The 23,888-nt window shown below is 42.0% G+C and overlaps 1 protein-coding gene across 1 annotated transcript; it reads left to right on the top strand.

Annotated features, from left to right (window-relative positions):
- The first annotated feature begins 664 nt into the window (after positions 1-664).
- On the top strand, positions 665-23,388 carry C2H1orf198 (chromosome 2 C1orf198 homolog). Its single transcript, XM_074168828.1, has 4 exons — positions 665-1,102; positions 8,891-8,941; positions 18,455-19,006; positions 20,914-23,388. The coding sequence occupies exons 1-4, from the start codon at positions 755-757 to the stop codon at positions 20,968-20,970; spliced, it is 1,008 nt and encodes a 335-aa protein (XP_074024929.1). The 5' UTR covers positions 665-754; the 3' UTR covers positions 20,971-23,388.
- The last annotated feature ends 500 nt before the right edge of the window (positions 23,389-23,888 follow it).

Raw genomic sequence — 23,888 nt, forward strand, 5'->3', positions numbered from 1 at the left:
TATTTGGAAGAGAGCCTTCTTCCTCTTGTAGCACACCTAAGACCAAAAAACCTAGTTATTTCAGCCCGTAGGAAATCTGTTTCACTGATGCAGCTCTTGCCTACTGCATGGACTTGTTACAATTGGGCTGCAACTTTTTTTATTTTACCAAAATAACACAGAGGCTTTTGCTGCTGAACCTGTTGAGTTGGAGGAAATTGCCCATCGCAGGCGTGATGGCTCTTCTGACAGGACCTGATGGACTCCCTTATTCGGGAGTTGGGAAAGGCACGTTCTTGGCTCCGGCGCTGCTCTTCCAGCTGAGGCGAGTCCTTTCCTGGTGCTCCTGGCCCCGGCAGGGTGGGAATAGCCCTGCTCGTCTCCCCTGGAAAAGGAGGGGAAGGGCTGTGGGAGACGAGGGGCACGGTGGGCCCTGGGCGGGCACGGCCGCGGCTGCGACCCGGGGATGGTCTCGAGCCCCACGCCACAGACGGTACCGAAGCAAGCCCGTGAGGCGGCCTCCCTCCTCGGCCAGCTGGAAAGCAGAGGGGAGGAGAAAAGGCCGCCTCCCCCCTCCCGGGAGGCCGGCAGGGGCTGCGGCCGGCACTGGGCGTGCGGGAGGCGGGGAGTGCGGGGCGGCGGCCGGCCTTTATAGGGAGCGCGGGGAGGCGGCGTTTGCAGGAGCGGAGCAGGGAAGGGAGGAGGAGAAGGAGGCGTTTCCCGTTCCCATTCCCGCCGGCTCGGTGCGTGCGGGGCTGGCGGCGGCGGGGTGGCCATGGCCTCCATGGCGGCGGCGATCGCCGCCTCCCGCACGGCGGTGATGAACGGCAACCGGCCGCTGGACGAGCGGGAGCGCAAGCGGTTCAGCTACTTCTCCTCGCTGAGCCCCATGGCGCGCAAGATCATGGCGGAGAAGGAGCGGATCCGCGAGCGCTACGGGCCCGAGTGGGAGCGGCTGCCGCCCCGCCAGCAGGACGAGATCATCGACAAGTGCCTGGTGGAGCCCCACGTCCAGGCCCGCTACGCCGCGCACCGCGGCGCCGCCCGCCCCGCCGCGCCGCCCTCCTCCTACCCCAGCCTCCGCCTCAACACCGGGCAGAAGGTGGTGCACTTCGGCGACGAGGTACCGCCGGGAAGGGGAAGGGAAGGGGGCGCCGGCGGGGACCGCCCGGCTCTCCTCAGCGGCCGGGCGGCGGCCGTTGGCAGTCGGTTTGCCTGAGGGGGGGTCCGCCATGGCGGGGCCTAGGGGCGAGGGGCGCTCCCCGCCGCCGCCGCCGCCGCCGCCTCCTCACGGGCGGGGTGGCCGTAGCCTTGTCCCGGCTTCGCGGCTGTGGAGAGGAGAGGAGCGGGCGTTCCTCCTTGGCAACCAGGAGGGAGGGGGGAGTCGCCCTGGTGATGAACGGGAGAGAGACTGGTTTGTGTTCTTCCCCCCTCCGTGTCCGCGCAGGAAGGCGCGATGTTGCGCTGGGAGGCGAGGGGACTCCGACAGACCTTTAAAAACAAACAAACAAACAAAAAAGGCAGGAAAGGCACCAAATCTGAGTTTGCCCGAGATAAGCAGAAGTCGCTCTGAAGTGGATTTTGCAAAACTGAAGGGGCCGGTACCAGCCCCGAAAGCGGGGCACGGCCGTGGCTGAAACAGTTTCTTGCTGAAAACGGGCTGTAGGGAATGTTTACATTGAATTAAATCTTTTCCTTTTTGTTTCTAATTTTAGACACAGTTAAAAATACAGCGCTGAAAACATTCCAGCTCTTGGTATTTTTGACACCTTAAAAAAAATGCAGCCTGTTCCATGTCACATGCCAGGAAAAAACAAGGGTGTGGAAAGATAGATGGCAAAAAGTATGGGTTTTGAAGCTTCTGAGAGCCTTCTATCTAATGATGAAGCGTGGCAGCCCTTCTAGAAATCCATAGGTATAAGCGTACCTGGTCCCGAGCAGCGAGTCATGTTACCGAGTGTGATCCCTTGAAGAGGAAGGTCTAACAATGCTTGCAGAGACCTGGCGGTGCTTTTCAGATACTGTATCTCTCTTATTCTGCATATGAGATTTCCTTTGTTTTGTTTCCTTTTATATCTTGGTACAATTACAGGGCTGATATCTTTCAGTATGTTCATATAGTAACTTAAAGTGACCTTAGAGTGTTAATTATGTGGCTTCACCAAAAAAAAATAATCTGCTTCTGCACTTGTAATCATCAACCAATTTAAAGAGAACAGTGCTGCTTTTAGCGTTCTCACCGATGTGCCTTGCAATGGGATTTGTAAGAAGCGTTTGAAGCACTCAGATGCTTCAAACACTGTGGTTCTCAACCAACTTTGTGCTAGAAAACTGCTCCCTGTGTGTCAGAAAGGTGTGACAATCTGCTGTGCACACATCATATATAGAGTTAGAGAACACATGGTCAAGCTCAGTTTTGTTTAATCCACGATACCAGAAATTCTGAGTAAATGCTTGCTAGTAAGAGACCATAACTCCTGGTGAAAGACGTATAGAAGGGTGCATGACAGCAGATTTGGCTGTGCAAGCAGTCTTTGACAGGAAACCCAGACCTGAAGTTGGTTGCAAAAGGATTTAGGTTACTGATAGTGGAAAGCGAATATGTTTGGCTTTCCCAGTCTCAGGCAGCTCTGCTGTGCTTTCTGCTTTAAATTATGTGGATCTGGAAGGAAAGCAAGCATGTTGTAGGTTGTTGTGCTGCACTGTATGTCCTGTTTGACAAAGCTACAGCTAGAAAGTCCATCTGAAGTTTGGCAAGTTGTTTTCTTTCCCCTCTTCCCCCGAAATCCAGCTATGATACAAATAACATTGTTGTTAGTGTTTGTGTAGCCATTAACCAAAGAAAGCATGGTTCATCAAAATACTTGATGTGAAGTGTGTAATTTTGGAAGCATCTGCCTCAACTGACTTCCAAACTGAAGTTAGTATAAATCGTAGTTCTGAAGAAAAGAGATTCCACTCATTTTGGCATCCTCCAATTCCATTTTAGTTCTTCCAACTGCACTATTGAGCCTTGGAGCTTTTCCTGGCTCCTCATCTGATAGCTTCCTCTCTCCCCGCTTCCTTGCTGGCATTCGACCTCATTCTTGGACATTTGCCCTGGCTCAGTAATTGTTCCTCCTTGTCCTACTGCTACAGAGACACTGGCCAATCTCTTGCCACTTCAGTTCAAATTTCCAGGCTTGCTAATACTTTGCCTACAGAGCTTTATTATCTGGCTGTCTCTGCCCTGACAGCTTACTGAGCTGAACTGCTGTCTTTGTAAGATGTAACTGCTGCACATACCACGGTCACCCAGACCTCGCTCAGGGGGCAATTAGATTGGTCCTGGCAGCTGTCCCTGTCTCTTGGTGTCCTGAAGCAAGGAAACAGAGAGTAGTCTGCATTCCTCAAAATCACTTGATGTTGCAGCCATTTCAGTGTGAGTGTTGTGGTTTGACAATGTTCTTGCTGACACCTGCTCCAAAAGCTTCATGTTTCCAGGCGCAGCTCATCTTCCCTGTTAACTGTTGTTGAAATCTGTAGAGATCTACCTGTGCTTGCTTAAGCATGGAAAGTTGATCTCTTTCACCTGGTGCTCTTTGGAGGACTTGAGAGAAAGCAAAACAAGGATGAATGCTGAAGGTACTGATTTACCCATCTGGGACTCTCACCGTTTCAGTCCGACTTTCATGCATGTGAACACTTTGATAATGTGGTCCAGAGGATGTATGTAGGGGTCTTGTATCTGTGGACAATTGGTTCCCTCTTTCTTGCCCCCACCGTTCCCCATATATCTTTTCTAACACCAAACTATGTCCTGAACTTGTAGCCTGGGACTGCAAGTTCTCAAAGTATAGACATCTCTTACATTTTCCAAACACCTTTCAGTGCGTTGGCTGTGTGGGAAGGCTGTGACAGAAAGTAGATGTGCAGTACCAGGACTGTGGCATCCTGTAGCCATGATTCAGTCATTTTGTAGTGCTATAGCACTGCAACACCATGTGTGACTCTTAGCAAATGCCTAGAGTCAGCCAAGTGTCACTGCTCCTTCTCTTTCATTATCTCATCCTCGTTGTGGCACTGCCAGTCACAGAGTTGATAACTGAGGCTGTACATGCACCGTGACTGCAGTTCCTAAAGAGGATCGGTGCCAGGACACCAGAGCTGCTTTTTTAATCTGCCATCTTGCTGTGAAGGAACTGAAGGTATTTTAAAAAACTCTCAAAAAGCTTGATGAAAGAAGTACAGGAATTGGGTTCCCCGATTCCCCAAACAGCGTTTGTCTCTGACATAACGGCATTGGGTTGGGTGGTGCCCAGTTCACTTGGTACCTACCTGTGTGCACCATGCTGTCATGGTGAGGATGCACCAGCCATTACCTGTCCACTGTCAGCCTCATGGTGTCAAGCTAAGTCTTCCTAGTTGAAACAGACCCCGGAATACACCAGCTCAATAACCTCCATGGGGTTGCAGGCCTTGATATTTTCTGACACCACCTCCTAATGAAACCAAACATCTCTGGCCTCTCTATCTTGTTCTGTTTTCTAGAGTCATGTGGTCTAGGTCATGCATATATTTTCATCTCTTCTGGGCTAATAGGGTCATTTAACACCCCCATGAAGGAAGTTTTGTCCTGTTTGCTGAAGAATGACTTGCTATCAGACGTGGGCCCAGCACCAGAATACTATTTGTTGCTTCACCTGTGTCTACATGGCCTAGGCCTTCTGGCTGAGGGCTTTTGGAGGCTGCACCCTTCAATAAAATATGAGCCATCATGAGGGGGAATAGGTGGAAAAACAGCAGTCTGTGAGAGGCTGCCGCCCTTTGACCACTGTAGTGGTCAGCTTGTGTTGAGCATCTGGTTTGATGTTAGTTGATGCCACTGCGTCCTCCCTGTTTAGTTCAGTAAAGATAGTTTAGATACTCAATTTACAACAAATTCTCTCTCTTAATACCATCCCTCTTTATCCACAAGTATGTGACATACACATGGATTTAAGGTCTGATTTTTCTTTTTTTTTTAAGGGATATTGAGTATTTGAGCTGTACCAAGCAGCTCAGAGAATTAGACTTGAAATAACGAAACTTTTCATTGAAGAAAATGCCATGCGCTTTAGGAAGTGGTAAACATTTTATGTGGTGGAAAGACAAGCGAGAGAGTTTGGTTACCTTCATTCATCATCTTTTAATAGGGAAGCTTGACTGATCTACCTGAAGGCAGATATGGTATTTGTTTTGCTTAGCCTTAAGAACTTTGGCACCAAGCCAAAGGATCAACCCTTTTATCTCCTACTTAAAAATGCTCTAAAGCAACAAATATTCAGTACAGCAATAACTTACATTGGGCCTGTTAGAGATTTGTGCTTTTAAAAAAATCAAAAATGCAGGGCAGCTTTTGAGTGCAGTTAAATCCCAAGAATCAGCAAGTCCTGTCCTGATAACACTTCCAATATGCGTTTGTTGGTGGGTTTGTCATTGCCTGGTTACTGTCAGCTGCTCAGAGCAATGCTCGTGTCAGGTCGGCACATTTCTATCAGTATCTTACATTTTGAAATACAGATGTTGTTTTGCAACAAGCTGCCTACGTATAGCAAACGTAGTTTGTGTTTCTTTTTTATATATTTGGCATCTGGTTGTTGAAGTCAAGCGTATGACCAGATTTTTGCCTCTCTTTCTCTTCTTTTTCCTTTTTTTAGCTATGAAATATGTTATGTGAGGCCCCATTTCTTACAAATCGGTTGTTTAATGCTGATGAACAAAAGTTTATTTATTTGCCTTCTTTCTGGAAGAAGGCTTTGTTGTGTGCTGAAAACAAAAGCTGATCAGATATGGATCTCTTGTGATCTGTGTTGATGATAAATAGCCTTGAAGCCTTTTTCTCTAGAATTTCCACCTGCAATTTATTTTTGTAAGTATTAAAATAGTTGATGCTTTTGCTCCCATCTTCTTCAAGTGTGTGAGAACTCGTTTGTTCTACAGAAAGCAATTTCTCAGGCTTTGTTGGTAAACATGGATCAGGCGCATCAGACAGGAAACTGTTGAACTGTGTTGTTCTCCTGCTTCTGACTTGGTCCTCTGCATGTCCTCTGTGTGAGGGCACAAGAGATGGAAGCCACAAACTTCCTTCCCTTCCCTGACAATGGACAGAACCTGACAACTGTCTCCTTCATCCTAGCTTCAAGTACACCTCAAATTAATAGACATCAACTCCTTGAAGCTTTGTATCCTCAAACTATGTTTTATGCTATTTTATCCTTTGCTAGATCCCATGGAAGATCTCTTGAATGTGGGCAAAGCTCATCAGACTTACTCGCACTCGCTCTGAGGTGTGCTGGCTGTGCAACCTGAGATACAATAAGCCATCCTTTTAAGAAGAAAAATCTATGTTCCTTTTCTTTCAGGGAACTGCTCCTGCCAAACAAGTGTCTACTACTTCCATCTTTTGAAATAATCTATGAAAGTCTGAGATTTTTTTCTCTGACAAAAACTTTTTAACAACTGGTACCAAAATTCCGTTAATTCATTTCAGGAGCTTTTTGTCTACCTAACCTGAAAGTTGAGGTGCCAACAAGTGCAATGACAGTTGAGAAGACATCAGATTCTATCAAGTGGGAAGCTGACTTGCTCCGTCCTGTAGGGAATTACGAATCCTGGTGCACAACAACCTCATACCTTCACCCTGCTTTCCCCGTGCTGCTTTCCTGTCCCTCTGCAGACAGCCCTTTGTCAACGGGGCTTGTTCACAGCAACAGTGTTGTCGCTCGGTTGGGGATGTGTAGGGAGCATTGGGTGGAGAGGTGGCCTTCCCAGTGCTGTATACACTTGCCTGAAATATAGGAAAATAAAGAACTGGCTGTCTCGGATCCAGGACAAGGATGGTCTTGGCTTGCTCCCAAATTTACAGCTGGTCTGTGGCTGGTTTGCATGTCCTGTAAATGGAAAGAAGTCAGAGCTTCCTTTAAACTCCTTATGTAAAACCCACTGACAGCTGTGCCTACACATGTGGAACTTCAAGGCGCTATGACAGCATGTAGGAGTGTTACACTGTTTGCTGGACTTCATTTCTGTCCTTTATTGCTGTGGTTGAAGTTGAGTACTGATCTATCCCCATGTGGACAGAAGGATTATGGTCCTACCTCCAATGTGTGAGACTCAATCCAGTGGCTGGGCTCTCCCGTCTCTCTTCCCTCCTGGAGCGTGATTCCTGTCATACATGCTTCAGAAATTAAGTGCCAGTTCCACCAGTTTCAGAGGCAAAGGATACAGTCCTAAAATGATTCTGAAATAATTTGAAGTTCACCTGCTGCGAAGGATCTCACCCAAATGGTGTCGTGTTCCTATATGGTCAGCAGAACTCCACAGTACAAATACTGATAGAACAGGTACTAAAAAGCAGACTTCTACTCACTTTGTTTCCTTTAAATGGTAAGAAATATGACTATGCATTTCCTAGAATGAGAGAACCTGGTATTACACTTGTGTTCCTTGCAAAAATTTCCTGTACCAAATTTCCTTTTTGACGAGAATGTGTGGTCCAGCAGAGCCCAGGTATTTCCCTTTAGATGGTCTCTGATCAGCCCAGTTCTTTTTAAGAGCATGGGATCACCCTCATATATACCACAAATACTTTGCTGCTAGAAACCTTGTGTTTCACAAATGAGCAATAGTTGGACAATGACAAGTTTTCATGTTTAGGGGATGGTTTCAGGCACTTCTGATTGTGATTTCATAGCCTTTGGCCGCCCAAATCTGCCTAGGGTGAAATAAGAGATGGCAGATCAGGAGAATCCTCTCAGATGTCTGAGAAATGTATTTCTATAAAGGCAGAGTTCAGAAATAAGAAGGAGGTGATCATGGTAAGATGTGGGGTTCCTGTTTTAGCTTAAAACGTGGTCTAGTTCTGTTATTCTTTAAACAGCAGGAGTGTGAAACGAGCGCTCCAGGTCTTGTCCTGTCCTCTCCTTCCCTGTGTGTGGTTACTCCTGGGCTTTTTCCTTCCATACGCTGCTCCAGCTCCTGTTCCTCCCCTGATGTACTGGGGTGGCCAAGCTGTGGTATACTCAGTATGGAGGGTGCAGCTCGTTACCTTTACCAGCATGAACATCTAGTGTACAAATGAGTCTCATCCACGACTAGGAATAGAAGCATGATCATTTTGTTGCAAGTCTTGAACAAAGATGAACAACAATTATTTATTTATTTATTAGCCCTTCTTTTTTCGATGTGAGTCACATGTCTTTCTAGACGCCGTGCTCTGTATGAAGAGATTATTTAAATTTCTCAAATTAGGATTATTTTCAGAAAAAATGGCTTCTTAAAAGAAGCAATTTCAGATTGGGATTTTACGCTGGACATTGTGTGGTTCTTTCAACAGCACCATGTACTTACTTCAGACAGATCGTCATTAAAATGGCATAATGATGTCTCTTGTCAGGGCTGGATCCAGCTGTGGTTTGGCCTGATGGATGCGCAGCTGTTTCGCTGCCACGTGAGTGCCTGGTTGCACATGTGCTCTTCAGTTTGTGGAGAGGAGCAAATTGGATTTTATTTCCCTAAGGCCCTGCTCCTCTTGTCCCTGTGTGTTGCTAGTGGCTACCAAAGAAAATGCCTAGTAGAAAATTGGAAATATATGTTTTAAAGCTATTTGTAGAGAAACTGTTTCAAGAGGTTTAGACCATGTTAAACCTTCATATATTTTATAGATTACATTGATATGCTAATTGATAATCCTCCCCTCAGAGATCTTGCTCTCAGTCAGCCTTCAACTGTAATTAGTGCCATCTTTATGTAGTGCTCTCACTTTTTAGCTGTTTCTGTGGTAGTGGTTGTTATGCTTCCAGCAATGCAACGTAATGTCTTCTGCATATGATGCTCCTGAGCAGGTAAACAAACTTTTCTGATTTTTAGTCATTCTTGCATTTTATTTCAGGACATAACTTGGCAAGATGAACACTCGGCTCCATTTTCCTGGGAAACGAAGGTAAATATGCAGCAGCTTTATTTTTAAAGTTGGTTTCTCCTTGTATACTGTTCCTTGTGCATTTATATTATCTTCATTTTGAGACTCGATAGACCAACGTCACCTTTATTCTATGAGCTGTGTAAAGTGACCATCCTACAAATGAAACGGGACTGCTGTGCTTCAGTTTACATCAACAGAAAATGTACTTCATGAACTAATGTTCTGGCTTCCCATGCAGGTGTAAAACTGATTAATTCCAATTTATCTGATTTTTCATAGTAAACTTTCTGAAAAACTTTCCATGTTTAGCAAGACAGTGTCTTAGGTATTGTGTAAGCATAACTGCATTCCACTTTTGAAGTCAGGAGTAAAGTAGTTAGGGAATGGGCTGAGAAAGATACAGATATCTAGTAACTTCATTGGGTTTTTTTCTTAAAGCCTATTTACGCTTCTTTTTGTTCTTCTTTCAAATCTTTTTGTTACGTACTAGAATGTAATGGAACTTGTTAACCTGGGCTATGCTAGAAGCCTTGCGTTATTTCCTCTCCAAAAGGCAGCTCCTTCAAAACCAATAAGTCTTTCTGTGGTGGGTTGGTTTGGGGGTTGGGGTTTTTTGTTTGGTTTTATTTTTGTTTGTTTTGTTTTACTTTACCTCTGGTGTTTTCTTAAAGTATTATTTATAATGGCAATCGCGTAAGGCTAACAGAGTTCCCCCTCTTTCTAAACCTGCAGTGTGAGGACAAATGGTTGTACCATGGGTCTGGTGGGAAATGAAATTTAATTCTTCTTCTTGAAGAAAATATGGGAGAAAAACCCCAGCTCATTGTCTTTCTCAACTAGATATGCATGTTAAATTAATCATGTGTTTCAGACTTTGTGTTTTCTGGCTTTATCTGCCAGAGAAAGCTGCTACCCCTCTGTTTCTTCCATTTTTTTGCCCTTGAACTATGTAGATAATCATGTATGAGCTTATGAATATAATCTTAGCCTAATGCAGAGTAATTATTTGGAAATGCCAGTGAATACTAAATTAATCCAGTTGACCCAACCCTAGACTTGTTGTCAGCCTTCCCTGCTCAAGGTCACTGCCTCTAGCTCGCACCCCATCTGTGCTTTACAGATGCTGATTAACCTATGACTTGATGTGGCTTCTGGGTCCCTGCAACCTACAGCGCTGCAGTTTAAGAGAAAGCATTGCCAGTCTTCACTTGCCTTAAAACTCCCTTCTGAGCTATGGCGATTCAGGAGCCAGTGGAGAGTTTCCTGCAGTGGAAGCCAGGTAGCTCAGGCAAGCCCTCCTGCCGTTCAGGACCCTTAGAAGCAGCAGCCACTGGCTTTTAGTGTAATATTGAAGAGGCTTTTACAGTGGTTGTACCTGAGTGAAGCCGTCAAGAAAAGAATAGTAGTGAGAAGAGTATGGACCTCATTTACAGTAAGGCAAAATAAATCATATGTTGGAAGCAGTGGTGTTGTCTCTCCTCTACTTTTTGGTGCAAAATGCAAAAGTCAGTCTTGGGAACACAGCAGCTGTAATCGTATTTCTAAGCTCTGTCTTGATTGGATTTTGTTAAGTTCCGAACACTCAAACTTCCTGGGGACGGTGCTTCCTGTAATGCACTGCCTAGTGATCCATGATGAGATGCACCTGCACTCAAATGGATTTTCTCTTTAACTGATAGTTGTCTTTTCTTTTAAATGCTCGTATGTGTAGTGAAGTGTTTTTCAACACAACCTTTGACTTATCTCTTGCTCATTAAGATTATTTTTACTATCCTCTTGGTGTCTCAAAATGAAGGACCACAATGGATAGATGCTCTAGTTTCATGCTTTTCTGTAATAAATGAAGAATCACAGAATGAGATAGAGACACTCGTGACTGCTCAAGAAGTGTGAGGTGGGGAGGAGGTTGCTTTAGAAATAATTACTTGTCTCAGCTAATCAAACTGTGCTTCCCTCTTTCCCCCTTCCTCCTTGCTGACCAGAGATAAAAACTGTGACTCAGCTGTAGTTTGAAAAGTTGCATGAACTTTTCCTTTAGCGAAACTCTAGAGAATCCATTTTGTCTGGCTTTATGGGGTGTGGGTTGGTTGGTTTGTGTGAGTTCCTCCTTTTGGTTTTTCCCCAGTGCCCCATATGGTGTCAGTCTTTCAGCCAAATCCTTCAGCTGTTGAGTCTTCCATTTCTAAAGGTGAAGATCTTGCTTCGTGCTTACTCTTTGATCTTTCCCCTAACCAGAACTTTAATAGGATAATATTGGAAGGAAATTTCTCCATGAAGTATCGTTGTCCAGTCGGTCCAGCACGGGGAAACAGTGAAGAAACCTGAATGAGCTGTTTAATAAGGTTGACACATTGTAATGCACATTCGGTGTCTTGTGAGCCAAATCTGTTCCCGCTATTATTTTGGGCTCTTTCCATTCCATGAGCTCTACCTCATGATGGGTTATTCTTTCCATAATATTCTTTTCCCTAATCTCCCTTTCATGCAGAGTTTTTGTTTTGGTTTGGTTTTTTTTACACATTATTGCTGTGATGACAAAATGCCTTTGTTCTTTTGCAGCTTTGCATGAAAGCACTCTGGCTTCCCAGGAAGGGAATGTGGCATTCAGTTTCTGCTTTTGCAGAGGAGGAGAAAGCAGAGATGCAAATCAGTAAAAACAATAGGCTTGATTTTTTTTTTTATTTTATTTTTTATAACATTAAAACAGTAAGAAAGTAAAGCAGCAAAATAAATATTTGCCTGTAACTTCAGGAAAACTAAAAGAGTAGAGAGAAGAGGGGAGGACGTGTTTTTGCAAGTTGGAGCCTCTCTCAGCTGTTACAGTGGTACCAATGGTGATTCCAGTTGATTAGATATGGGCAAATTTTTCTCATGGTAGCTAGTGAAATGGATTCCCTAATTCCATGGCTGTCAAACTTACCCAGACAACAACATAGTAAATTGCTGTCATTTTGGGTAGAATATTGTTGAAGGGCTTGATAACTTTACTTCTGTCAAAAGTAAACTTTCTGTGTTGTTGTTTTAAATACAAACGTGAGATATGGCTTAACTCCTCACAGCAAACACTTGCATGAATATCTCCACCATTTTTAGCTGTTTGTGTATTTAAAGTTCTTGTCTTACCTCTTTATTTGTAAACCTTTAAATAAGGCAAACAGCAAAAATACAATGTAAATTGCCGAGTTAGCTGTTAGCATTTAATATACTACTATTTTTAGTAGAAAACTGTAGCACTTCTCAGAAGTAAAACAACTTGGGAAGCAGTGAGTTCTCATGGCACTGCAAATAAGCTAACATTTTAAAACTAGAGATTGAATTGGAAGGAGTGATTTGGTTCATGGGTGGAGCCCTCATAAACATAACACGTCTTGAAACGTGGGTTACATTTTTAACTGGAGCTAAAGCCAGGTTTATGAATTTAGGGCATTCTATTTATGGCTTCAGGTTTAAGTGAGATGAAAGCTGACATTTTGGCTGAGTTTAGTCTTTGAGGTTTCTTGGTTTGTTTGAAGTAAAAATTCAGTGAAACTCAGCATGGACCCCAAGATATAAATGGAAAACAAGAATCATGCCTGGCTTTGGAAATAAAATTTCTCTGCAACTCTGCCTGAACTCAGAACTTGCTGGTTTTGGTGTGTTTTTTTAAAAAAATGAACTTAGTGGTGGGCAGAAAATATAATTTCAATCTGCCACCTCACCTAACACATTGAATGCACACAGCAGCATGGGTGTAAGTTGGAATCTGTGTCTATTACATGCTATTAACTAAAATAGGTTTTATTCCAAATGTTTAAAATTGACACATGCACATCCTAAAATTTGGTGGTCTGGCTACAGGTAGAATAATTGCAAAGGTAGCTTTAGAGAATCTTTTTTAGTACTTTTTAACCCCTGGCTTTTTCCTCCTTCAGCTCTCTTCTACTTTCAACAGGCCCTCAGATGGTTGTTGAAAAGAGAAGCTTCAAGGGGTGTTTAAAAACAAACAAAACCAAAGAAAAAAGCAAAAAGAGAAAGCGTCAAGCTTCAATCCCCTCTACAGTGTAGTTGCTGCCTCCCTGTCTGAATTCCCCTATTTATGTTGCTACAGAAGTGATCTAATCCCAGCAATGATTTAGAAAGAAACCAGTTATGTTGTACTTAGAAAAAAAATGGTTTGCAAACTCTGTTTCCTATATGTAAGAGCTAAACCAAAAAGACAGTCTTCAATATCTCTCCTTGTACAAGTCCTAGTTGTTTTTGTGGTTTTGGTGTTGTTTTTTTTTAGATAGGAATAGAGTGACAGAAAATAATTTTTTCCTCTCTCCTTCTTTAGAAGCCTGATATTAAAATTGTTTGTTACAAACTATAATTCGATGTGGTTATTTTAATCAAGCTGGCATAAATATCAATGCTTGCTTGGAAGCACGAAAGAGTGATGCCTGGGGTTTTGGGTTTTCCCTTCCCCTTTTTGATCTAAACTACGTATGTTTAAAATGCAGTGCTGTAAGGCTACTGTTGACTAGTAGTTCTTGAGCAAAAAAAACCCCAACTTGTGGTAATAGTAGGTGTGTTCAAGGTTTATTTTAATCTGCATGACCAGGTGTTCCTGGCTAAGGATTCAGTTACCTGCATCAATCTTTGGACAGCTGTTTTTGAGAGTAAAACCATGCACATACCAGATACTGGCTGTATGAGTTTCCTCAGACTAACTAGTTTCAGTGTCAAACTTGCATCCGGGACTAGAACACTGTTCACATCACTACAGGGTAGATAATGAAATTTCCTCTGAAGCTACCCACTGTGTATCTTTGGCGTTGTCTTTCTGTATGGAATAAAATTACTTAGATTTGTTTTTGAGCTGTTTGCTCTATTTTTGCCCCTGTGATTCGTCTCTGCTGACCTAAGGAGTTCTTTCTGACTCTGAAAAGGTCTGGAAGCACCCACTGTGGGCACAGGAAACAAAGCAAAAACTGCAACTACTGTAGGCCCCATATTTATTTTTGTTTTGTACATTCAGCAAAGCAAAGTCATCTTCTAAATCATTTTAAACTTGGCTTTCTTACCTCTGCATGTATCAGGCTGTGCTTAAAACAAGTTGCTTTTGACAGTGTTTCTACAGTCTTTGTCTCAACAATTTGGATTTTTCAGGCTTCCAAGCAAAACAATTTGTTTTGGCTGTGTTTGCTTGACTGTTTAGTAAAATACTACACATTCCTGATGAATGAATAAGATGTTTAAAAAAACCAAACTTCTGGGTTCTTTGTGGTCATCTTGTTTTTAATATAGACTTATGAACTGAGACCTGATTTTATACGGTACTATTAAATTATTATGTTTTTAGTATATGGTACCTCTCGTTCAGAATACATTATTTCTCATGAGCAGATACAGCCGATATTAAGATCTGGTGGAATATCCCTGCCTTGAGACTGAAGTTAGGTATGAATTTTTTAATCTATATGGTCTATTTAAGGAAAGATGGACATACAACTTACTAAAAGCTACAATTTTTAATACTACTTCTATTTATTAGACAGAAAGGTGATCCAAGATATAGACATCCTTTATTTTAATCCTTGCAGTGGTTTGGGACCAGACTGAAAAAACCCCAGACTTCTAGGTTTGCTCTGCCTCAAAATATTACTGTGTGCGTGCACATGTGCACTCTCTCCCCCTCTCTCAAATATGTTGAGAATTCCTAGATCTTGCAGTATCTTGAAAATACTACTGCTGTCAGTAGCTTTTACGTGAATTTTGCTAACATCTAGAAATTGCAGTCGGGACTGTATTGGTGCGTCTGTAAACCCTTGAGATACTTTCTGTGTTGAACAGTTCTCAGAAATACAATTTGGACAAATAGTAGGAAAAAGTATTTTTATTTTATTCCTTAGATGGGGAATTCAAGTACAGAAACTGCAGCTGCTTTGAAATCATACAAAATCTATGAAAACAGCCAGGGACTGAAACCCTATCTCTAGAATCCCAAACTGCCTAAATGACAATTCAGTTTTGACCATTAAATTATATGGCAATGTTCAGTGTTTACTTCCCCAAGGCAGCAGCTGGTAGAGAGCCCCCTGTGCAGTTCTGCAGCTTAAATGCTCAGCCCCAGGGAAGGGAGCACGTGCTATGGCCCTTTGGGGACTCGCTGCTGCCATCAGTGGGATTGGGGCCAGGACAAACATGCATCAGGGTATTCTCATGACTGGCAAACCCAAAGGAAAAGGAAATGGGTTTTTTGGGGGTAACTGTCTTTTAACGTCATTTCCTTCCCTCTTCTGCTGACCCAATCAATTGCCAATTTGCAATCTGGTGTAAGAAATTGAGAGCAGAACACTAGTTAAATTCACATTTCCAGTGTTGAGCAACTCATTAAAACATACAGTAGTAGTCATGGCTTAGATGTCAGATGTCAGCATGGGGTGTTTCACGCATGGGACATCTTCATCTCTATGTGAAATCACCTCCCTACTTACATTGCTGCTCTGTTGGTTGATTTTTGGGAGGAGATAGGGTGTTTATAGTATTTTATTGCTGATTTTGTGACTTGAAAGATATTGTGTATTAATTGTTTTCTTTCATCAGCTGCATTTCTTAGGGGTTCAGAGGTCTTAAGTAACCTTGAAAGTCAAATAGAAACATGATACATTGCAAGGAAAATAGAGTAACTTGTGACTGGTCCACAGAAGTTCTCAGCTTCTCAAGCTAAATGCTAGAAGCAGAATTATACATCTGACCTCTTGGGGCTGTATTTGCATCGTGCTGAAACACAGTGCTTTTGGAACCCATCAGAATAGTCTTGTCTTCGCCCTTTTTTGGGGAGAAAGTAAACTCCTGAAAAAATATCTTCATTCAGATTATTCTGTGTCGTGTTATCAATGGTTTGATCGCCCAGGAAAGACCATGACATACCATGAAAGCATACCATGACACAAATATGTAATCTTAAATGTTGGGTGCTCCTGTCTTCTGAAGTGGAAAGATGCACCCCACAGTCTCCGTTCTAAATGGAGAAAGAGGGCATCCTCTCCAGAACATGCATCCGCAAGTGGGTTGGAAAAGGTACAACTGCCTAAAGCTGTGCTGCAGTGTCACACTCTTCTCTACACCAGAAGTGGTCTGCTGCTTCCAAACCAGACCTCTGAGTCGATATTTGGACCCTTACAAAGAACAGAAGACATGACCACAGGCAGTGTCTTTTTCTCCACAGTGTAAGAACTTCCCAGGAGGCCTGGCATTGCTTGTCTATCTCGCTGCTGTCGAAGGGCAAAGCCATCTTGTTGGTTTTCCTTTTTCTAATTTTTGTTCTAACAGACCCTTGCTTCCCTTCCATCAGTGGTTTTCCTGGATTTTGTTTCCAGCGCTATTCTGGGGGATCTGGGGCTGTGCCCTCTGACCACTGACTGTCCCTCTCTCATGGGCTGGGAGTGAAGGAATCATTTTACTGAAACTGACTGCTGATGTGGTGACCTTTAGCTACTGTCATCTCTAGTGGGAGCCCTGGGCCAGGCTACTCAGAAGAAGGAAGACTGTTGAAGGATAGAAAGTAGCCCTGTTTTAATTCCTACATAACAACGTACTTAAGTCTTCCAAGATGGAAATTTATTAATTTATTTCCTCTTGGTTTTCGGGGAAATGCAGGTCTATTCTATATTGTGTTGTGGGGTTTTTAAGCTGGGATTTTATCAGTTCTGAAGTCATAAATCATCTTAACTTCAGAGTGGTAAATCTCTATTCAGTAGTATTGCCAAATGAGCTTAGGGAAATAAATCCCTGTATTTTAATATAGGGAACAGCAGTCACTATAAATAATCTTCAACACCATTGCATCCATAGTTTGGTTATGCAGAATCTATCTAAGGAATATCTCCTGCTCTAAACCTTACGTCATGACTTTTGTTTTAAAAAATAATAAAATTGGAGCAGTAAAGTTTTTCATTTTAGTTTTTTGCAGGCAGGGTGGAGTTGTTGAGCTGTTTGGTAAGAGTTGCATGTATCCTTGCACTCACTTTATTCTAGCTGAGTTATAATTACTTACAGCTTGTTTATGTTCTGCATCTTTTGATAACATGGTATGTTCTTAATGAAAACACAGAACTTGGTGCTTCCTTGCCTATAACCTTGGAAAAATATCTAATGTATCTAATTCTTTAGAAAGTTCAGACGTTAGTCCGTGAATCAAATTATGTGTAGTCAGCTGCTGACTGTTTAAAAAAAAAAAAAAGTTTTATAAATAATCAGTTGCTGAGTTAACATTTGCACTTTGATGAGAAGTTTCTGAATATTAAATACTAGGCGTGTGAGACCTGCTAGATCTAAAGCCCCTTTGAACTTAACATCCACAATAATGTAGGACTCAAGATCAAACACTTCTAGTGAAAATGATATGCAACTAGGACTTGTTTTAGACTTAGTGCCATAGATGCTATTGCAGTTTATTCAGGTAATGAAGTAGAATTGAGAAAACATCACAAATCTGTAATGAACTTCAAAAATATCTGTTAACCACTTGTAGCAAAAGCTAGTATTTGAAATGTCCCCAGAATTTTTTCAGAACTAATCAGGCCCATAATGACAACAGCCTAGCTCTACAGTAAATGCAGTTTTTAATTATTGTTTTTTTTCTCATTGTTTGTTCCATTTTACAAGCAAAAGTCTGGACATTAGGTTGTTCTTTTCTGGCACTTGCTATGGTGCTGTGCTCCTAAATACAGTAACGCTTGCATGTTCCTTAGAATGAAATAAGACTTAGCTTTTATTAGCCTAAAGAGTGTTCAGCTAGTTGACAATCAAGATTACTGAAGTGGTAAGTAAAATGAACATTCTGAAGCATCGTTCGCTTTCGGGTGGCTTTTGCAAGATCTGTATCATGCTTTAACTGTGGTCACTTGCTTCCTTGACCCAGTGTTTCTTCTCAGAAATGTGTACAGCTAGCCTCGCTGCAAGTAAAAACAAAACAAGGCTGTGGAATAAATGAAGAACTGGTCTTGCTGGAGTTTTCTCTTCCTTCAGGCGCCCATTAGAATTGTAAAAACCACTTATCTATGCATACCCATTACATCTAATCCTTACCTTAGAAGTAGATGGAGTTGTAACGTGTTGCCAGCTGTATCAAGGACTATCATGGAAGATTGCCTTTTAAGATACACTGTAAAGCTTTTTTGCTTTATTTTTTCATGTAAAACATCTATGAATTTCATAACTGTTCTAATGATTTAGTGCTGCTATTCTGATGTTTTAGTGCTGTGCATGCTGTGCACTGCTGTCTTGGATGGCAGCGAGAAACCTACATGTAATTGATTTGTCTCCTCTGCAGCAGGTCTAGGAGTCTTAATGTTTGCTTGCAGTTCAGACCTTTAAAAATCAATATTTTAATGTAGCTACAAAGATAGACATTTATGCAGAAAATAAGTTAGCTTTGCTGTGGTATCTACTGTCTGGGAGTTGCCTGGCCATGAGCAAAGGTGTTATCTATATGCGTCAAGAACAGAAGCTCAAAACTGTGTCTTTATGAAGGGCTTTGAAATACCGTTTTTCTTTAACCCTGAGCAGAGTCAGATGGAGTTCAGCGTTGCATCTCTGTCCATACAAGAACAAGGTGGTACCCAGTTGCAAAATGAACAGAGGCAGCCTGTTAAACCAGCACCTGGTGTCCAGGTCCCGAAGTCTTCTCAGGCCAATAAGACCCCTGGCTCTGATGGGTTGATAGCATCCAGAAAGGAAGAGGAGTCATCTTTCTGGAAGATAAATGCAGAGCGCTCCAAGTTTGAAGGAGACAAGTCTGAGTTCCAGTCCCTGACCCCGAGCCAGATCAAGTCCATGGAGAAAGGAGAGAAACCCCTTCCCTCTTTTTACAGACAAGAGTCTACTCCAAAGGAGATGGCAAAAGCTGAGAAGCCCAGCATAACTAAACCAGAGAAGTCTGTCGCCCCCAGCCTACCTTCTGTATCTCTCGAATGGGAGAAACCTCGACCCACTCAACTCCCTGCTAGTTCTCTAGATGACTTCTTTCTTCCTGACCCACCACAGGACCTGGCATCTTCTAGGACAAACAAGGAAGATACTGATGGTACTATACTTACAGATCCACAAATACCTGGACAGGTAAGCACTGCTCTATCCACTGTCCTTAGATTTAAAAACTGTGTAGCACATTAAAATTTGACAAGGTCACTCTGGAAGATTAGGGACTTCATAAAGCATTAAGCCATAGCTAAGCTTGCTGGCTTTTTATCCTGCAAATTTAAAGAAGTCCATTTTAACCAACATGCTAACTGCTATTGTTTGTTTCAATCAAGTGTTTTTTAATGTAGTAAAGTCCATAGGATAAGGGTATCATTTAAATATAATACCAGAAACACTGACATGGCATCCGGTGGCTGACTGACAGTTTGGGGTAAAGAGCTTGCTATATCAAATAAAAGAGGGGTGGGTTGTTTTGTTTTTTTTTTTTTTTCTTTCTTGAAACAGCAAAACACTTAATGGAAAAAGGAAGTTTTTTAACTTGAACAGTAGATGAACTAGAGTCTATGGCACTTTATTGGTACACATGGCATAGTGCGAATAATGAACTAGTTTCTCAGCTGTTGGAAGCAGTAGCTCAACAGCCACTTCCCAGTGCTTTGTCCCAGGCAGCTGGGCTGCTTTCAAACATGTTTTCTCTTAAAGTCCAAAATGGAAATGGAATGAGCTTCCAGAATTAGCCTTCTCAATGTTTTTTTAATAAAAACCCAAACAACCCAACAACAAAAAATAACCTTAAGCAGCTCAATAGCCAATTGAAGCTATTTAAAAAGCAGATGCTGATCTGTGAGAAAAGAAAGGGAACAACAGGATATGACATCGTGAGAGAAAGGAGAGAAGCCTGAAAAACATCAAGTAGAGGAGTGGTTCCTTAAGCAGAGCTGTGCAGTTCTGTTTGGAATCGGTAGCATCACTGGCATAAACCTGACGTATTACTGTATACCTTAAGCATGTCGCATAGCTTTTTCTCCACCATATTTTCCCACCAGTGATTGTTTAAATTCCAAACAGGATGATGTAAGGTCAGAAAGATGCAGGATGAGGTAAATACTTGCAAGAGAAGTACGTGATAGCACTTAGGAGAGAACAATACTTAAACCACTTCAGCATCTGGAGCCCTATGTTTAGTTATTTTTTTCTGAAGCTTCTTGAGCTGTTTTGCTACAAATTGTGACTGCAGTGGTCCTTTAATTTTAGTTAAAGGCTTTATCATGTTTTCCTACGAATTAATGGTTTGTTACAGTTTTAATTCCTTTGTGAATGTTTTCTAGCTAATTGAAATAGTTTGAAAAGCCTGATTTTTCTTTCTGTGGAGAGACAATCCTCCCACAGCAAAATGTAAGCAGTAGCAGAGAAGACAGTATCATAGAATTTTCTTCGTTTCCTCTTTTCTGGATTATTGTCCCTGTTCTGGGCAGGAGAGCCATACTGTACAAAGAGCATCCGGAGACTCAGCTGTGTCCCTTGAATAGTCTTCCTGAACACTAAAATCACCTTAAATGCCATGGCTAAAAGTGCAGCACTACAGGAGTGAGCATGGTCTTGATACCCCAGTGAATAACTTGTCAACAAAGTTTAAACTGTGTAGTTTTCTGGTAGCAACTGGCTGTCATTGCAACAGGCAATCCACTGAATTAGCGATGCTTACATTCTGTGTTTGTTTCATTCTCTGCAATTCCCACTCTAGTCTAAAAATTGATCTTTATGAGTTTTTCCATGGTGGGAAAAAAAACCCCAAACATTTTGCCTGCAGACCACTACAAGAATTTTATTTTTATCTGGAATTGCTTTTTGGTCCTTTTGAGTATTGTTCCATGTCTAGCATTTTCCGGTGTAGGCTCTTGGGTATCCTAGAGCAAGGTGAAGAACTTGAAACGTTGGCAGACAACATTTTAAACTTTCTTTTGTAGATAGGCAGTCATGTACTGAGTTTGTAATACCATAATTCACAATCACATCTTATTTCTTTTTGTTTTTTCCCCTTGCAGACTAGTACAAGCAATGTTATCTTGAAGACTGGCTTTGATTTTCTAGACAACTGGTAAAAGATACTTCAAAATAGATCAAACCAATTTTGGGGAAGGAGCGGAATTTTTTTCTCCTTGTATGTTAATTTACTAGCATTTGTGTCTTTTTCTAGAAGTAACTTTCAAACTCTTAAATGTTGCCTTTGTATAAACTTTTGTAATACCATACGCATCTATGGTTTTTAAACAGTGATAGAAGTGTCGTTTCATTTGGGTATTTTTTTTAATATCTGTTAAAATTTATAGTAGCTACTGTATTGAAAGGATGGGAGAAGTGTCCATATACATGATAATGAAAAACAAATGAGAGTCTCCGTGTCCTAGAAATGGAACCTGCAGGACCAGATTGCTGTTTTCAATCAAAACCTTGCTAGCATGGCTTGTAAGAAATAGTATTGCACATGCAATGGTTCCAAATTAGCAAATAATCCCATACTTCAGATAACTAGCAAAAACAGTATGAGAAATAAGCATTCAGAAAAATTGCATTGATTTCTATGTTTTATTTAGTTTGAAAATAACTTTTGTACCACTTATTTGAAAACACTTTTCTTTTGAAGAGGGCAAAGGCATTGCCAAAATGATGGATCCAAAGAAGCACTGTGTTTGTACCTTACAAATCTGCTAAAATAACATAAAAGTGTTAGAAAAATGACCTGGGGAGATGACAGGTGTTTCTGGTCTTTGGATTAAAGGCTTGGGGGTGGGTGGGGTGGAATGGGACAACACCTAATGAATGGGACAAACTGTCTTCAGGGAACACAAGCCTGACGATTTCACCGCCTCCTTGCTAGAGCATAACTCTTTGTAATAGTAGTGCTGGAAGTACAGCACTGGGAGTTGCTGGAGTGTAGATTACCTTTGTGTCAGGAAACCACTATGTTTATGGAAGGTCATAGCAGTATAAGGCTTCTTTGTTTTTTAAGCAGCTTATCGTCTCAAGGACTTATCAACTTTGGTGCTTTTTCCTCCTGTGGGTACGTTCTCTTCGGCGTTCAACATCTGGGTTACATTTGTTCCCAAGGTGCAGAGAGGCATCTCAAGGTGGCCCTCAGCAGACTTGCTTCCAGTTCTGCTTTCGAATGATCTTTGTTTGGTGTTTAAAATGTAGAGAACAAGACTAGCTGTCATTTGAATCTGTCGTCTCTGAAATGCAGCATGATTTACACACTGACTCTCACTGTGTTTACCTCACCTTGAAGCCTTAATTCCCCCTACGCACAGCCAGTGACTGGTCTGCTCCAATGCCAAAGGTCTGACCTTTCCCTTTACCTCAGCAATAGTCCTATAGCATTTGTTTGGGGTAGAAGGCAAAACACAGGGCTCTAATGGGTCTAATGGGTCCCAGCCAAAGCTACAAGAAGGTCACCATCTCCTAGACCATAATTGTGCTTAGGCTTCTTTCTCATGGATTAGCACATGACATTTGGTTCAGTGCCAGGGGCAGTTAAGTCTGCAGAAATGGATGCTGCAGGATTTTCTTCTGTCTGTTACAGGAAGAGTTTGAGATGTCCTGGAAGAATCCTTGTCTCTAATTGGTGTGCTGCTTACTCTGAACAAGCAGAGGATGCTGACAGAGCATTAAAACTTACTTGTTGATCAAGGAAAATGCTGTAAGCTACCCCCTCCCTCCCAAAAAAAATAGAACCGCCAAGCCCAAAACATCCAGTTTTTCTAGTGTTTTCTTAAAAGTTTTCTTAGCTAAAGAGGAAGATTGCAACAGAGTATTAGTCATTGCGTAGCCTTATTTATAGACTTCTGAAAGCTCCTTTACGTCCTTCCTAAGATGTACAAACTCCTGTAATTGTGGATATTGTCTCTGCATTCAGCAGTTCAGAAAATACTTGTTGTTTCTACCAGCCTGGACTTTACTGCTGTTTTTTTTTCCTGGCTGACATTTTTCAGCACTTGCGACAAGCATCCAGCATTAATATAGATAGCTTAGAACAACTTTAGCACAAATTCTTTAGGTGTATAATTGGTATTAACTTGCACCTTCTTTTCAAAGCTGACAAATGTTAACCTTGGATTTTACAGTTACCAGTGAATCTAATTTTCTGTACATTCAGCTGCTGAAAAGTTTTAGATCCAACGTGAAGATGCAGGTTCTAATCTTGCTTTGGTATGGGGAGATCTGAAAACAAAGTCTCCTACTCTTGAGGAGCATTATTTTAAACCTCTGCTAAATACGTTAAAGCTTCTTAGGGAAGAACCTGAGCTGCCTGTCTCTTCCATCGGCTAACTCAACTCTAACACACATTGGGACCAGCTGGTAGAACATGCTGCAGAACTTTTTACTTATCCTGGTAGGTTTTTCCTGTGCTTTGACAAGAGTTGATGCTCCTTCTTTCTTTAATATGTTTTTATTAAACATTCTTACAAAAAAATTGTACTTGGTCACATTTTATATTAACAATGTTTTAATAAAGTCACTTTAAATAGAACATTCAAGGCTTTTGTGCTGCTTTGTGTATTGTCCTTTATACTCTGCTTTCCTCAGTGCCCGTGGAGTTGCGTGGGGCATCTTGAATCTGCTTGAGAGGCAGCCAAGAGTGAGCTGAGTGATAACACTCAATACCAAGAGTGATAACACTCCCCCTTCCTCTTCCCCAATATCTTCAGGTAATCAAAATCAGTACCTGGATCAATATTGCAGGAGCGATTTGGAAACTGTATGGCACGGTTTAACCCTGGCTGGCGACTGAACACCACGCAACCTCTCGCTCGCTTCCCCCAAGCAGGATGGGGTGAGAATCGGAAGGGTAAAAGTGCGAAACCTCATGGGTTGAGGTAAAGACAGTTTAATAGATAAAGCAAAAGCTGTGCACGCAAGCAAAGCAAAATAAAGAATTAATTCACCACTTCCCATCAGCAGGCATGGTGGGTAGTCTCGCTTGCTGCCTTTTGTCTTATGCAGCAAGTTTTCAAAGTATAAG

Source organism: Numenius arquata, chromosome 2, assembly GCF_964106895.1.
Source record: "Numenius arquata chromosome 2, bNumArq3.hap1.1, whole genome shotgun sequence".
NCBI classification, from domain to species: Eukaryota; Metazoa; Chordata; class Aves; order Charadriiformes; family Scolopacidae; genus Numenius; species Numenius arquata.

What these genes read in the sequence shown, in the direction of transcription:
- C2H1orf198 (XM_074168828.1), top strand. Translation starts at nt 755, where the DNA reads ATGGCCTCCATGGCGGCGGCGATCGCCGCCTCCCGCACGGCGGTGATG. An exon ending in TGGTGCACTTCGGCGACGAG is followed by an intron (nt 1,103 to 8,890) that starts GTACCGCCGGGA and finishes ATTTTATTTCAG; the next exon opens with GACATAACTTGGCAAGATGA. An exon ending in CATTTTCCTGGGAAACGAAG is followed by an intron (nt 8,942 to 18,454) that starts GTAAATATGCAG and finishes AACCCTGAGCAG; the next exon opens with AGTCAGATGGAGTTCAGCGT.